At 46.5% G+C, this 15741-nt stretch overlaps 1 protein-coding gene across 1 annotated transcript in view; it reads right to left on the bottom strand.

The window, feature by feature from the left end:
• Positions 1 to 15741, bottom strand: part of DSCAM (DS cell adhesion molecule) — a 740578-nt gene that overhangs the window by 46859 nt on the left and 677978 nt on the right. The window contains exons 23-27 of the mRNA XM_069471934.1: positions 10425 to 10542; positions 8872 to 9035; positions 7163 to 7261; positions 3986 to 4174; positions 2495 to 2785 (exon numbers count right to left, since the gene is read on the bottom strand). Of these exons, the coding sequence (XP_069328035.1) occupies positions 2495 to 2785; positions 3986 to 4174; positions 7163 to 7261; positions 8872 to 9035; positions 10425 to 10542 (861 nt within the window). The remainder of the gene's footprint in view (positions 1 to 2494; positions 2786 to 3985; positions 4175 to 7162; positions 7262 to 8871; positions 9036 to 10424; positions 10543 to 15741) is intronic.

The raw sequence follows: 15741 nt of genomic DNA, 5'->3' as shown, positions 1-15741 counted from the left end.
GAGATTTAAACACAGGCATCTACTTTTTATGGAACATGGATTTTGCCATCCTCCATTATGTAAGAGGCTCCATCCCACCATATATTCCATGTAAAATAAGAGCTAGAAAGTCAGTGCTTTAGGAAAAAGAATGCAAAAACAATATAATTTCCCCCAGAGGAAAAATGATCTTCATCTTGCATTTAGTAAGTAGAGCAGGGATAATAGAATCCCTAGTCCCTATGATCTCTGCTAAAGACAAGAAGAGTATGGTTCCAACTTTACAGTGTTTTTGCTGGAAACCCATCTCCAAATGCTCAGAAACCAGGTAAAGGGCACTTAAGGGATAGCTGTGAGAAGGGGTCCACAAAACCAAGACAAAGACAAGGATGAGCGGAAACCTTTGGCTAAGGAAATGGCAGAAGAAAGTCAGATCAAGGGAAGGAAGACTCTGAAAGCGAGCGGTATAAATGTGAGGCTAATTGGTGATGCTTGTTTTCCCCAAAATAAAAAACATCCCTTAGGCAGATGTGACAGAAGATATATTAAAGCTATCTATCCATCAGAATCATTCAAAGAAATCTGTAATTCCATGCAAGGAAAATATATATAAGCATTCTTATTTCCTAGTGTGCTAAAATCCTTTAAGATTTCAGAAATTTAAATGTAGCTCACAGGACTTTTTGGTAATTTGTGAGCCTGGATAAAGTGAGAACATTTTATATTTTTTAGAAGACAAACACTTAAGAACTGCAGAGCACTTTGTGAGTTAGAATCACAGTTTCAAATGCTATACATGTATAGCTGCTGATGAAATTATTAGCTGTGAGCGTATCACCAGTGTACACCTCGAGCTGCGTGCTCTGACCTCAGCACTATCGCGGAGGAGCTCTGGGTCAGAGTGTGCATGTCAAAGGTCAGTAATCTAAGGGAAGAAATACACTTACTACCCAAATGTGTACATGTTAACAGAGGACTTTGGTAAGTATCAAAGTTCTTTATTTTGTAAGACCAAATAATAAAACCACTTTCGGGGGAGAAACCAAGTACTTTGTGACGGGAACACCTTTGAATGAAGTTGCTCACAACTGAGGGCTAAAAACGGAGAAAGGCAGCCCAGGAACAGCATCGGCCTTGAGAAGAGCAGTCCAGGAGCAGCACAGACTCCTCCAGGACCACGGGCCGGAGCCGCAGCAGAGGCCGGGGTCTCGGGTCGGGTCGGGGTAACCAATCCAGAGAGCTTCCGCTAAGGACCCTCCTGCAGCCCTGGGACCCGGCTGGATGTGCCAACGAGAGCCTGCTCTCTGGTGGAGGAGGACTTCTCGCAGAAATGGGCTGGGACAGGAGATTCAGGGCTGGGTCTACACTGTGTGCCAGAGCAGGAAGAGCCAGCTCTGGGCCCTCTGGGACATTCAAGGAGAAATCGACCAACTGAGGATCCCAGGCAGCATCACCCTGAGCCCCTTTCGGTCGTTTCTGAGGGTCCTTGGATTTATGGCCACTCTTTTCCTAGAATGGTATAAACCGTGCTCCAAGGAAGCTCCTGCCGGAGCGTTAACACCAATCCGAATGGACATGGCAGAAGAGGCATCGCCCCTGAGCCTAACGGTGAATAAAGAATTTGGGCATTTCTTGGTTAAATCATTCAGCACCGTGGCCCAGCCTGACCAGGGGGGCATGGGCAGACGGCTTGGAGGGGAGCTACACCAGAACTCCAAGCATCCCGAAGGATTGCACCGGTGTCACCTTGCAAGTAGAGCACCGGATTCAGTCACTGCTGTTGCAAGGGTGAAAATCACTGCAAGGCTGCAGATCAGCACCAACATGCTGCAACCGAGCACTTTCTGAAGTTCCCTCACTAATTAACATCTAGGGACACACTCCCTTTCAGCGTCGTGGGGCTGGGCATTTCTTCAGATGTCAATCAGTGGCCGTTGATACTAGACAAAAGCTTAAAAATTTAAATCATTTATTTTCAGTCCCACAGATGTCAAGAGACACCTCGCCTGGTTTCTGGAAAGTTCACACAAGCACGCGAGTGCGTGCGCACACTGATACTCTACTGTTACTCTGTTTTCCCCAGTGGCCCTGCTTCTGCCCAGAGACTAACATAAGCTCCTTTACCATGGAAAATTGTCTTTGCACATGCAGTTTAAGGGCTTAATGAGTGCAAAAAAGAAAGTTGTCATGGGGGTTGGGATGGGGGGAAAGGGTGGGAGACAACAAAAGCAATGTTAGCTCACGGTCATGGCACAGAACCACATGGTCAAGACTCCTTTCAGAGAAATCACTCCTGCACCAAGACTCCCAGTGACATTCCCTTTGGCCTTCTGTCCCTTATTTCTGGGCACACAGCTGTGGTCATCTGGAGACAATGGACTAGGGACCCCCAGAGAAAACCAACTGAATGCCCCCCCTCCCCCAATCTACTGGGCTCTGAGGGCACTGGTCACACTGTGGCACTGGTCACACTGTGCCCCGAGACACAAACACAAGGGCCACGGAGCCAGCTTACTGCCGTCGTAGTTGAGCGTGGCGAAGTTGGCCTGCTTCTCGGCACAGCCGGCGCTGTTGCACACTCGCATCTGCAGCTCGTACCACGTGGCTTCCTGCAGGTCGTACAGAATGTAGGACTTGGACAGCGAGGTCCGCTGAGCCGTGGTCCAGACCGTGGTCCCGAAGGGCCTGTACTCCAGCGTGAACGAGGTGATGGGGCAGCCGCCGTCATTCCAGCCGATGAGGTTCAGCCTCACGCGGGTGGTGTTGATGCTGGCGAACAGCTCTTGCTCCTTGGAGAACTGGGGCTCTGCAGGAGAGCGCACACAGGGGTCGGTTCCTGGGGTACACGGCTGAAAGCCACCCGAGCCTTCCCACGTTTCCCTCGAGCTGCCTCCTCCACCAGGCTGGGAGCTCAGCCCAAGTCTGGGTCACAGGCCACTAGCAACTTGTCCGCTATTAATAGAGACCTCACGGACCAACGGGCTTTCTCCACCTGGGTGTGAGAGGGAAACTTGGAGGCTATTACTGTGTATCTTAGAGTTCCCTGTAGAGCAATGCTGTTAATATTTCATGGATGGGTTTCCTTCAGAGTTCACACACCGCATTGTGATGGGCTGACCTGTTTTCACTCTCACACGATGGACCTGCCTCAAGAGAGGACACGGTTGCATTTGGGAAGCATCGATCGATGTCCCTCAGTATCCAAACACGTGGTCCTGCAGCCCAGGGACCTGACGGATGCATTTCTGCATACTACACTCTGCACTCAATCCCTTATCATCTGAACACTTACCACTTGTTATCCAAAACCCAGGCTGCAGGCCCAAATAACACCCCTGCCGTCTCATCTCTCACGCCCCTGCCGTCTGAGCCCACCCACTGGCAGGTTTTGGATGTGAGGGACACCTGCAAAGACCTTCTCTTCACCTCCTCACGATAGCCACAGACAGCTACATCCCTCCCTCTTTCTGGCTTTCCCGGGCTGCCTGCGAAGTTCTCTTCTGCAAGTCATTTCCCTGAGGTTCATCATCCACATATTAGATACAATCCCAACTCACACCAAAGTGTTCATGACTTACCCCAGTCATCTCCCACCTGCAAAGTGGGCACAATGAGGTGTGTGAAGACTATAGAAAGAAGGGGGTGGGGTGACTAACGGTGCCTAAAAAGGGCTGGGAGGGCAGATGTCACCATTCACAGCTGCCCACCCTTGGCACCTTCCTTTGGCCCCAACACCTTTGATTTTCAAATGACACTCTTCTTTTTTTAATTGCAAATGAGATAATAATAATAAAAAGAGAATGAGAATGCTTGCCAAGGTCCAGCCATCTCTCTCATTACGCTGTAATACCGCGGAACCCGTGTTAGAAATAACAAAGTTCAAATACACGAGCAAACACATGAATAGATGGCAGAATTTATTCACATACGATTGGAATTTAGGATTCCAGTCCCCACTTCTCATAGGAAAACGGAGGACATCTAGAAGCGAGGGAGGCATACCCACCTTTCCCCAGCGTCTTTGCCTCTATGATTTCACTGATGCGCCCGGGGCCCACTCCATTTTGGGCGGTGAGAGTGAACTTGTACCAAGTCCCACATTTCAGGTTTTCTAAGCGGTAGGAACGCTCGCTTGGGCTGATTGGAAAGCTCCCCCACTGCTCGCTGTTGTCCTCGGAGTACTGCAGAATGTACCCTTCGGAGAAGGAGAAACAGTCACGTGAGCCTCGTGTGCTCCTGCCAGAGGCAGACCGGGGGTTGCATGTCGGAGTGGTAAAGAGATGCGGGTTCTGAGCATTGGAACAGCTTCAGGAGGGAGCATTTTAACACCTCCTGATTCTGGGAAATTGAACCCAGCCTGGAAGGAGTGCCGGGATGCATTCATTAGTGAGGTATTTGGGCCCACAGCAGACGTTATTACTGTGGCAGTATTGCCGGACAGTGTGGTGCACATGAAACCACTTTCTGCTCCTTCCCTGTTAAAAGCCATATTGGGCAGCAGGGAATAAACACTAAGTTGCTAAATAAATATCGGCCTTTTAGAGCATAGGTGCCTGAATCCTTGGGCACAGACACGGCTGAAGCCGAGCTATTTTTAGAGAACCGAAGCCCTGGGGAAGGCATGGCTACCTGTGGGGTAGGGATCTCCTGAGCCAGCACCTGGCCATCTGCTCCTGGTCTGCCAGGGCACAGACACTAGGGGACTGGCTCCAAGTCCTGCAGCCACGCCAACAGTTCCATGGTGACCTGGCTTCTCCTGCCTTTGAAAATGCCCTCCAACTATTCATTCCCCAACAGGACCATTTTTACCTCTTTTATAACAACTAACAACAACTGTGAATAGTGATCACCATCCTGCACCATGGATGAAGACACTGGGGTCCAGAGGGCCAGGGGAAGGGTCCCAATTGCTGTCAGAAAGATGCAAACTGTCAGCCTGAAGCCAGGCTCTCCACCCCGTGATGACGGAAACATCCTTCCTCTTTGCCCCTCCATCCCCATTATCTGCAGCCACAATTTCTGGGGGCAAAGGTGTCACTTCTGCTCTGACTGGCCTGCCTGGTACACAGTGTCCTTGCACCAATGATTGGAATGTCTCACCCTGCCCTGCAGAACTCCAAGGCACTTGTCATCCTCCACACTGCAGTGTCTCCTGACCCCAAACAGGCAGCTTTAAGTGCTCTCCGGACCCCTCCCGTGGAGATCACTCATCTCTGATTCCTCTGGTGGCCATGGTCAACACCTTCCCTCCTCCTTTCAGCCTTCCCTCCCCTCCTGGCCCTCTATAGCCGTGGGGTCCTTTCTCCCTCCCAAGCCTCATTTTCTCTCCTTTGAGTTTCTTATCTGAGCTCCTCAAAGCTCCTTTGATACCTGGCAGGTCACACCTGTGCACTCTGTGATCCCACGGTCACATCCGACCTCTGCTCCAGCTGCCATACATGTCATGCAGACTGCACCTCCCTCCCGTTGCCCGCCATCTAAGCCACTTCTAAAAACCCGTCCAACCCTTGGCGATGGGCCTGTGTGGTTCCATGTTCCCTGCTATCATCCTCAGTGACGTCAGTGTCCATCAGTGTGGGCACACCAGACTTACAACACCTCTCAATGCCAATGGCTTTAGCCACTGCTGCATTTCAGGGACACCTTGGCGACCTTTGTCTTGGATTCTCTACATCACTAAACTTGACTTCACCTCTAAGCCCTTGCACTCTGACACTCTTCTTGTTCTATTTCTCCCCCAGTCCCAGGGTCGTGCTTGCAGAATCCAAACCTCATTTCATTTGAGCCTACAGCCTAGGGTCCCCTGAGGCTTCCCTGCATGTCCCATTTCTGTTTTCCTATGAGAAGGTTCTCTAACCAGCCTAGACCATTTCAACAAGGAGCCTGGTTTCCCTCACTCTTTGGACTTCTAGCCACACTCCTCTTGCCAGATATCAGCTTTGGTAACCTGTGATCCACTTTTCTTCCCAGCTACCCAGCATCATTTAAGAAAGTCACTAAATTGTGATAATTGTGACCACTATTATTTTTGCTACTTATCTGCAGCTGGGTCCTCGATGCTGCTTGGCCATGACTTTGTTCATCTATTAATGACTCCCTGTGCATTTCGCAAGGCAGCTGTTACAAATCCATCCCACGCTCCTCAAACCCACAAACACATCCTCACCCCTAATCATCCAACTATTTTTAAGAAATAGCCTCACCTTTTTCTTTCCTATAAAAAAGGAAAATACCCCCTTCACCCAGTGGAATGATGGTAAATGTTTAACAGTTGGCTCTTGGAGAGAAAAATAAAAAAACCCTGATTTGTAGCATTTCTGATCCCTGTGATGTGTCCCAGCGTGGCTGCAGTCACTGGGTGCAAAGCTGGGAAGAGATGGGACAGCTTGCACTCTGGAGCCGGAAGGAGCTGGCTCCAGAGACCACTGGCTTCACCCTGAAGTGTCCCTGTATTTCCAGCTGACTTCTCATCCTTACTCTTCTCTCAGAAGAAAGGATGTTCTCTGCCTTCCGAAGTCTAAGCCCCTCATCCTCTCTCACCATGTTGAGACCTCTTTTGTGACTCAGCCCCTCTTTCCTGTCTCTTCTGTCTCTGGCCCTGGATCAACTTCCTTTCCTTGGTCTGCAAATTGCCCAGAATGGAGTCTGCCAGCTCCACTTCTGCTAGAATTATCACACTGTCCCATTCTCTTGGTATGAACCTCATTTACATTTACCTGTCATGCACTAATTTCAAAGGCTTTGTGCAAACAGATTGATTCCCATCGAAACCCTAGCTTCTCTATCTGTTACTACCTTATATGTCAGAACAGTAAGTGTGGTTGCTTGAATGAATGGTTGACAGTGTTGACAAAATGGAGAAGAAACAGTATTCAGACTCTCAGGGAGAAGTTTACCAAATGTCTTTTTTTCTTTCTTTTTTTGCATTTGTTAATATTTCACTCTGACAGGATGCACCAGAATAATTTGTGAATGAGATTCTTTGGAAGAATGACTTTAGTTTCAACAAATACCCTAAAATTAGATATATGGTTTCTCGCTTAGGTAACAGAGAAACTAATTATAGGATATATTCTTGGGGAGAGTAAGCTAACACATACCAGTTACTTGATGGAGAGGAGTCACTTATTGGGCTCTGGACAATACAATTATTCAACTATTGTGAAAACCTGTGTCTTATTACCTCTGATGGAACTGCCCCCGTTGTCTCCAGGGAGCCAGGAAAGGGTGATGGAGGAAGACGTGGTTTTGGATACTGTAAGTCGAGGCTGATCTGGTGGCACTAGGTAGGGAACAGTTTTTAGAAAACAAGAATTAGTTTTTCACATCTTTAATCTTCTTGAACAGTCATTTACCAAATCATTTTTTAACAGCCATTTATTAAATAAGTGTTTTAGGTTGCTAAAATATGCAATTCACTTCTGTCAAACTGTCTGTTTAGCTGATATCCCAGTTAAAGAGATAGAATAGAGTGAATCTATTATTTAAAGGAAATTCAAACACATTTCTACTTGGATTCATATCTAACTCATTTCTTCCCCAATTCCTTGAACTCCTGAGTTATTCATCACTAATCAAAATCTTCTTTAAACTGTCTCAGGATACATGCATTATTTTACTCTGAATTTCAGTCATGAAATTCAAGTGAAAAAGATAAAAAGCATCCAGTTAACTGTTCTGTTCATCTCAGGGAGGAGAAAGGGGAAGGGGAAGAAGTAGCTAGTGTGACAAAGAAATGCAAAAATGTCCACCTTTTTAGCTACTTTCCCAAGATGAAACATACACACACACACACACACACACACACACAGCTCTGAACATCACAGCGGTGCCACTGGGCTACAGCAGATGAACTAAACCTTCCTGTAAGATTTGCAGACTATAGTACATACTTCTAAACTATGGGTCTCAGTATAATTTTGGACAGGTTCTGAGGACAGAAACACTAAAGAAATTTAAAACCAGATTATCCAAATTATGCACAAAGCTTCGTATAAAATGTCTTTCTCTTTTCCTCTGAGGGAAGCTTGATATATTGACCCAAAGGCCTGAAAAATTGACCCATCTCTTTAAAGTCATATTATAGTGCCTATCTTCCAAAATGTTCTGGAATTCTCCTGACTTCAATTAACTTGAAATTCAAGATCAATTTTGCAGTGATTTAAAAAATATATAGTCCTTCTCATCCCCTTCCATCCTGCTGAGGACAGTATTGATTTTATTTTTACTTGCTGTAATCTATTAATGTGACAACACCTAAACCCAAAGAAGCATACACTTTGATTTTTCTACCAATAAAACATCACTGTGCATCCCAATCTGAACCCACTCAGTAGCTGTTTGGGATTTTACACAGCATTTTAATATGACAGTCTTTTGAAGATGTTGTGTACCTTTTGTGTATGATATCAAGAAAAATTAAATTGTATTAAATATATAGCTAAATATTATAGCAATTTTCTTAGAGTTTCAGTTAGTGTCATTTTTACATACATTACATATAAAAATTGAGTTAATTAGCAGTCATAAAAGACCACAGTTCAGACTTATTTTTTGTTTGTGTTTTCTGGGTTATACTTATACATATGTAAACAGTGCAATTAGTAGAAGTTAATAAGAGGGACTTTTTAGAGATGCACACATAGAGAAAAAACAGACTAGGCATTTTATATGCAAAAATGTATTGCATCCCAATATCATCTCTGGGACTGTGAGTGCTTTTCATTTACTTTGGTTTGTTTAGTTATATTTTCCAAAATAAATTTTTTTTTGGAATATGAAAATCAGTGTTGGCTGTTTATAAGGGCCACTTTTTTAAACTTGTTCAATTTTATTCTTTGCATGTAAGGCATACGTGCTAAAGATATTACAAAGAGTTCCCAAGTTCTGTACCTTGCACTTGTAAATTTAAAATGATTTCATCAGACCCCCAGTTGTTATTGGCGATGCAGCTGTAGTAGCCGGAGTCTTCCGCTTTCACCGTGCGGATGATGAAGCTCCCATTGCTAAAGATGCTCCGCCGCCCATCAATCGTTACCAGACTGGGTGTCCCGTTACTACCTCACAGGAAGAAAAAGGCACAGATTAAAGAGGTTACAATCCAGATTAGCTGAGATTGGGGAAAAGCATGAAGACTCTCCCTGAAGCAATAATACATTTGGCAGCGTAATATCTCTTGTATAGTGAAAGAATTAGAATATGGTTATACAATAAAAACCAGCAATAGCTGAGAAGCTGAGTTTTTTCATTGTAAAAAAAAATGCTATGCTGAAGACTAAGCCTGTATCAAGAGCATGGATGCCGGCTCGAGTCGGTGGCCCCTTACACGTGCCAGGGATAGTCACACCCTGGATGGGTCTCTCTTTCCTCCACTCTGTGGACACTGGCAACTTCCTCTTTTGGGTAATCCTGGGAATTCCGTCCATGGGCGGAAATGCCAGTTTGACCAAGTCATTTATGGAAAACACAGTCTTAGGATCTCTTATAGATTCACTTAAAGTCACAGTTCTTAATGGTTTTGTCATTAAAAAAATGAAAGGTGTTATCTCAGGAGGGTGATGAATTGACCCTAGGAAAGAAAGAATTCTCTGGCCACCATACCCACTGCCGTGGTGGCAGACTGTCCAGTCACCTGAGGTCATTCTCACCGCAGGCAGGATGCCAGCTTGACCTTGGGGCTTACATGGTTCCTTTGGATTAACTTTAAATGCAATGAGAAAAGTGGTCACTGGATTGAGACAATTATTTCAATAGTTTATGTCTTTTAATGCTTTTGTTTGAAAATAGGCACTCTTCTGAATCCATTATTTCAAATCTCTATGCTCATAAATGAATTTTCAATTCTTTATTTATATCCTAACTTCTTCCTCGGAATAGAGATGAAGCACTTTGAAAAGTTACACAGACAGAACGCATCTCACCCACTTGCTCCCTGCGACCTTGGCTCCTATTAGTTTAATAATTACTATGGAGCGTGAAGAACCAGATTTTATATTAGCAAAGTCCTACTGTATTCCATTTCTTAAGGTTATTTCTCAGAATATTGGAGGTGGGGTTATTGGTTCCTTATCTCTGAAGGAGAACAGATAGGTGTTAAATCTCACCATGATCTTGGGTACATTCATTTCAGTTATACAATTTATCTGATAAGGACAACAGACTTTCACAATGATTGTTTTATTTGGTTAGACTATTTTCCTTGTAAGCATTCTCTTATGAATTTAAAGGCTCTGAATTTATATAGAGGACTGATGCACTAGATCACACCCTTCAGTGGTAAAGATGAGGTTCCTCCGCTACCTTCATCTCGGAAGAAGTGGTAGCTTCCCTTGAGCTTTCACTCATATAAATAAATACAAAATTAGAAGACCACTAGACCCAACACCAGTATGTCATATGCAATCTTTTAGAGTTTCACTAAAGGCATACATTGGGTTACTGGTTACCTGTCTTTCATCCATTTCACTGCAGGTGAAGGGTCCCCGACAGCTTTACAAGGCAAGACAATGTCCTTCATCCATGGAGTGGTCACCGTCCCACTGAATGTCAGGATTCGTGCAGGAGCTGAAGGGCCGCACAGAGCAGAAGCCCAGTTATCCCACAGACTTGTCTACACAGAGATGACCTTCCCAAGTAGAGCAACACCCCAAAATAGCAAGTGAAGCCAATTAGCATCACAACCGTCAGAGCTATTCTCTGGTACCAGGATTATGAGGGATTTTTTTTGTAAGAACACACAACTATGGAAAATCCCCATTATAGCATTTTTTTCTCCTATTGACTAAGCATGAGGAGTCCAAATTAAATATTTGGGGTTTCATAAGCCAAGCAGCTCTAAGCTATGTTTTCTATGAGCACAATTATAATATTTCTCAAAGCACTTTATGAAACAATTTGTCTCAACACCAAAACTGCACATTAAAATATACTTTTAATATCCGAGAGAGTAGTAGACAATACAAAACATAAAATCCCCAAAGACAAGAAGAAGTAAAACTGGAACAACTTCTATTTGTCAATTTTGTGGTACTTTCCTCATTTTATTATATCACCTTGATCTTCAGCACACACATTAAGGAAAATGAATGTTTTCAGAACAGCCTCTCTTAAAGCACAAACATTTGCTTGGGACAGTGACTCAGATGCCCAGGCAGGAACACCTGCTGGGGCATCTGGCACTGGCACAGCCCCAGTGTGGCAGAAGTCCCAGGAGACAGACAGGAGAAAGGCAGGGTGAACCTGCCCAGAGAAGGGTCTGCGCAAAGACCAGAGTGGCTAATGGTGACAGGTTCCTAGTGCTACCTCCTTGAGTGAGTCACAAAAGCTGGCAGAAACACCAAACACAAGTCTTCCAGAGGAAAACCATCTGCCTGACCTTGGACATAGGTTGGGATGCTACTTTCTGGGGTGGGAACAGGAGCCAGAGGCTGCACCCTTCCTTTATTTTAGCCAACAAGCTTCAGGGCCTGGGGACACAGGAAACCCGCGCTCCCTCTGCGACCTCAGCCTGGGGAGATGCACCAACACAGAGACCGCAGTAGAAGCAGCCCTAATCTCATCTTGGACCCACTAAAAAACGGGACCGGTTTTGGGAACCCTGCACCAATTTGGGCTTGAGGGTTTGCATTGGCAAAGGGAAGTGTGGAGAAGGCTCCCCAGGGAAGCCCTGGAATCCCAGGCCAGGCGGGATCCCCAGAGCCAAGTCATTATGAAGCCCTCCTTAATGCCGACTGCGGTCATTAAGACCTACAAGACCGTCTGATACCACCACTGTTTTATAAGCAAAAAGAATCTTAACATTAAAAACTAGCAAAGATGTCATCAAAAAAATAAAGACAATTCCTCAAGTGACATTAGTTTTATGAAATTCATTCTACTGGCTTTATTCTTCCTTCTTTGTTGTGGACTGATAAATATTCTTCACAAATCAACACAGGGCTGCAGTTAGACACATAGGAATCTTTGATCTAGTCTAGGCTAACTGGTTTACGTGGTATGCTCAATTTTTTTTATGAATCTTCCCATAAGATTTGGCATCCAGAAAGTTCTTCCTCCTTCTCTGCCGCTCGCCATTCAGCGCCCCGCTCACTGGTAGCAGAAGTACAGGGTCCTTCCAGCAATGACCTGAATTAAATGCTGGGCAATTGGTTTTTAAAATGTACCTACCCTATGTCCATCCCCTGTAATTGAAAACAATATTTTTACTGATCCATAAATTCTAAAAATCTAGGAACCAGTGGCTCTCAGAGGACTTATGGGTGGAGGGTGATGGCAGAAGGGGCAGAAGAGCAAGGCTAGATGGTGGAAGGCCTTGATCTGTACGCTCTGCGACATCAGGGAGCCATACCATGGTAGCCCTGGGTTCTAGCCATGAGAGTTGATATATCTTCTCTGCAAAGTAAATATTTGAGACTTTTTGGACCATACTGCCTCTGTCACAACTATTTCTGCTCTCTTGGCATGAAAACCCCTATAGATGATGATATGTAATTGAATATGCAAAGGAATGCATGTGAATATGTTCCAATAAAACTTTATTTATAAGAAAAAAAAAAGACCTACAAGACCAGTTCCTACTCCTGTGGTTCCCAGCACTGTGGCGAGAGTCGGGAGAAAGAAGAAATTCTAGAAATCCAAAAAGCTGGATTTGGGGTTTTGAGCAATAAATACTGCACTGAAACCCATGTTTGAAGCGACTTCCTCTGATTGAAGCAGCGTATTCTGAGGTAGGGTCCACATTATTGGACATTGCTGATCTTACTTCGTAATAACTAAAAGATCCTGGTCAGGTAGCAGTAGATTTCTGGCATTGGTAGCTTTTAGTAGTCTTTTTTCAAACTTCTCAGACTGTCCTTTATATGGTGGGGAATGTTCTCAGCAGTAAAATGGGGGTGATTAGGGAAATTCAGCAGAAGTTAGGGGTTTTCAAGCTTTTTAACAGTTACTCACTTTAAGAAATACATTTTACATCAAAATCCAGAGAGTATACATATATTGGGATGTTTGTGTGAATGAAAACAAAATTGTACAAATGAAAACTTTATGTGATGCATTCTGATTATTTCCTACCTTTTCCCTAGTTTAGTCTATTTGATTTTATTCTGTTTTATTCCACTGTAGTTCTTTAATATGTGGGTCATAACCCCTTAAACTAATTCCAAGACTTATGAATGATTTCCCGTCAGCAATTTCCAAAGTGCAGGCTAGATCTACTTTGTCTTCAAGCCTAACACATCCTGTTTCTAGAACTAACTGCCCATTTGAGGCAGTTGAAATTTAAAGGATCCTAGCTGGAAATTCCATGACCTGTGGTTCTCAAAGCAGGCAAGAGAATCACCTGGAATCTTTATTAAAAATTCAAATTCCAGTGTTGACCTTATTGATTCAATGGGTCTTTGGTAGGCTCAGGGAGTTTGCCTTGTAACAAGCATCCAGGTGATGCTGATGAGAACCTCTAGTCCACCTGCCACCTGGACTTCCCTCAGATTCTGGTCCTGTTCTCGGTCACATGGCCACACTCTCTGTGCCTCCCCCTGCCCTAGACTTCTTCCCAGGAGGGGGTTCCTCCAGCACCGGTATGGCGGTTGCACACTACCATGCCCTCCATAAAAGCCGCGGTCCTCTTCTGCAACCTAATCCTGCATTTTGGACCCTGCTGTCTGGCAGCAGAGACAGACTGCTGCTGTTCTGCCTGCAACTCCCAACAACTTCCCGTAGTGATCTCCTCTGCCTGTGGGCACCCGGCCCTCCGGGTTGGCCCTTCCAGTCTTAATGGTTTGCTGGTGTCCGGGCCTCTGGGCGGCGGCTGCCAGACTGAATGTCTGCTCCATCCTGAGGTGGTCCCTAGCTCAGCCCTAACTCTCAGCGAACCTCCCTTGAACATGAGAAGTGGAGCGTGTTTCTGGAGAAGCAACAGAGTGCTGGGGACCACTGTGCATTTCTGGTCCCCAACCTCAGCTGGACTCACAGCCCTCCCTGCTGGGCTCACTGTTTCTTCAGCACCTTCCCTCCTCCTGCCTCCCGCCTCCACTTCCCTGCTATGACAATTCCCTACTGTCCCTCCTCCTCTCACACTTCTGACCCTCCCCCCACGATCCCCAAATCGCCTAAGGCTTGATGGAGGAAACGAAACGGAAGGCATGTCTGGGGGCTCCGCGTTTCCCACCACCTAATCTGTGAGCCCACGTCTCCTTCTCGCAGCCACAGTCCTGTCATCATCGGTTCCTGTCCTGTGTCATCAATTTCTCCCTCTCCACTGAGTCTCCCCATCACCGCACAAACGTGCCTTCACAGCAGCCCTAATGGAAAACACAAAACCAGGACCTTTCCTCGGGTGCGAGCCTGCCCTCCCTCCTCTTCTCCTCTCGTCACTTCTCCTAGGCACTGTGTCACCAGCATTCTGCCGGGTCTTCCTGCCTCCTCACCTCCATCGCGTTCTCACCTGGCCCCGGCTCACTCCTACAGGCCCCTCTGCACCGGCCGGAGCTGCCCTCAGGAAGGTCCACGAGGTCCTTCCGTGGCCAAACCCACGAGAATTTTCTGCCTTGTTCTGCTTGGTCTTCCCAGGCGCAGTCCCCTGACCCCCTCAGATGCTTCCTCCTTTTGGAAGCATCGGTCCCGAGTTCCCAGCATCGTGCTCTCCTGGGTCCCTGCCTCTCGGGCTCACCCCTTTTCCTCTGCCCGCTCTCCCTCCTGTCCCTCCTAGGAGCTGACCCTGGGCCCTCCCCTCCCGGCTCCCCTCCGTCTCTCAGACCATCGCATCCACAGCCCAGCTGTTCGGGAGGTCCAGGTGCCAACCACTCTGTGTGTCTGCCTCCTGCCTGGTGTCTTGCGAGTGCCAGCACGTGTCCCCTGCACAGACACCTCCCAGTGGATGGCTCTTGCACCTCGAGTTGAACACGTCCAAATGTGCACATCTCCTTGCACCTGCTTCAAACGCACGTTGTCCACGGTTGGCCACACCAGTGAGTGACAGCCCCCGTCATGATACTGGGTCCTAGAATTCAGGGGTTCATTCCTGCCGTCTCCCTCTCCAGCCTCCTCCATTTCTGCCACCAAGTCTCATCAGTCCTGTGCCCACGGCATAGCCTGGGCCCGTCCACGTCCTTCAACTCACTCTGTGCCTCCGCCAGTCTCCATGTCACTGGATGGCCACCCAGCCTCCCCACTGGTCCCTGCTTCCCCCACCCTTCCCTCTCTGCAGTCCCTTCGGGAGAGAGAGATCAGTTTGGTCTTAAAAACACACTCGCCATTAACTGTAACAAGTGCGCCATTTAATCACAGAAACTAGGCGGGAGGCAAATGGCAACTCTGCACTGTGCACGATTTTTCTGTAAACCTAAAACTGTTCTGAAAATAAAGTTTATTGCACACACACTCACACACACACATAAATAAGATCATGTGCCTCGTTGGCTCAAAACCCCACGCTGTCTCCCTGTTTCCTTTCCAGGAAGATCTGAAATCCTGAACACAGTCTCTAAGGCCCTACGTGACCAGGCCTTGCCTGCCTTCCCCTGTCCTGCCAGGGCCAGCGTCCTGGACGCCCCACACGCTCAGCTCTTTCCCGGCTAGGCCTTCTGACCTTGCTTTCTTCTTCCCCGTTCCTATCACTGCACTTACTCATCCTCGTGGGGCCAGGTGATCCCCCCCCCCCAATAACACTCTGAGTGAGTGAGGTCCCCTTACAGCACGCACTGCAGTTTGCAATTACACATGTGCTTTCGTGATGCCTTGTTTACTGACAGTCTCCCCTCCAAACTG

This window comes from Eulemur rufifrons, chromosome 7 (genome assembly GCF_041146395.1).
Source record: "Eulemur rufifrons isolate Redbay chromosome 7, OSU_ERuf_1, whole genome shotgun sequence".
Taxonomy (NCBI): Eukaryota; Metazoa; Chordata; class Mammalia; order Primates; family Lemuridae; genus Eulemur; species Eulemur rufifrons.
Note: the sequence above shows the minus strand (reverse complement) of the source record. Positions and strands in the feature narration are given on the sequence as shown.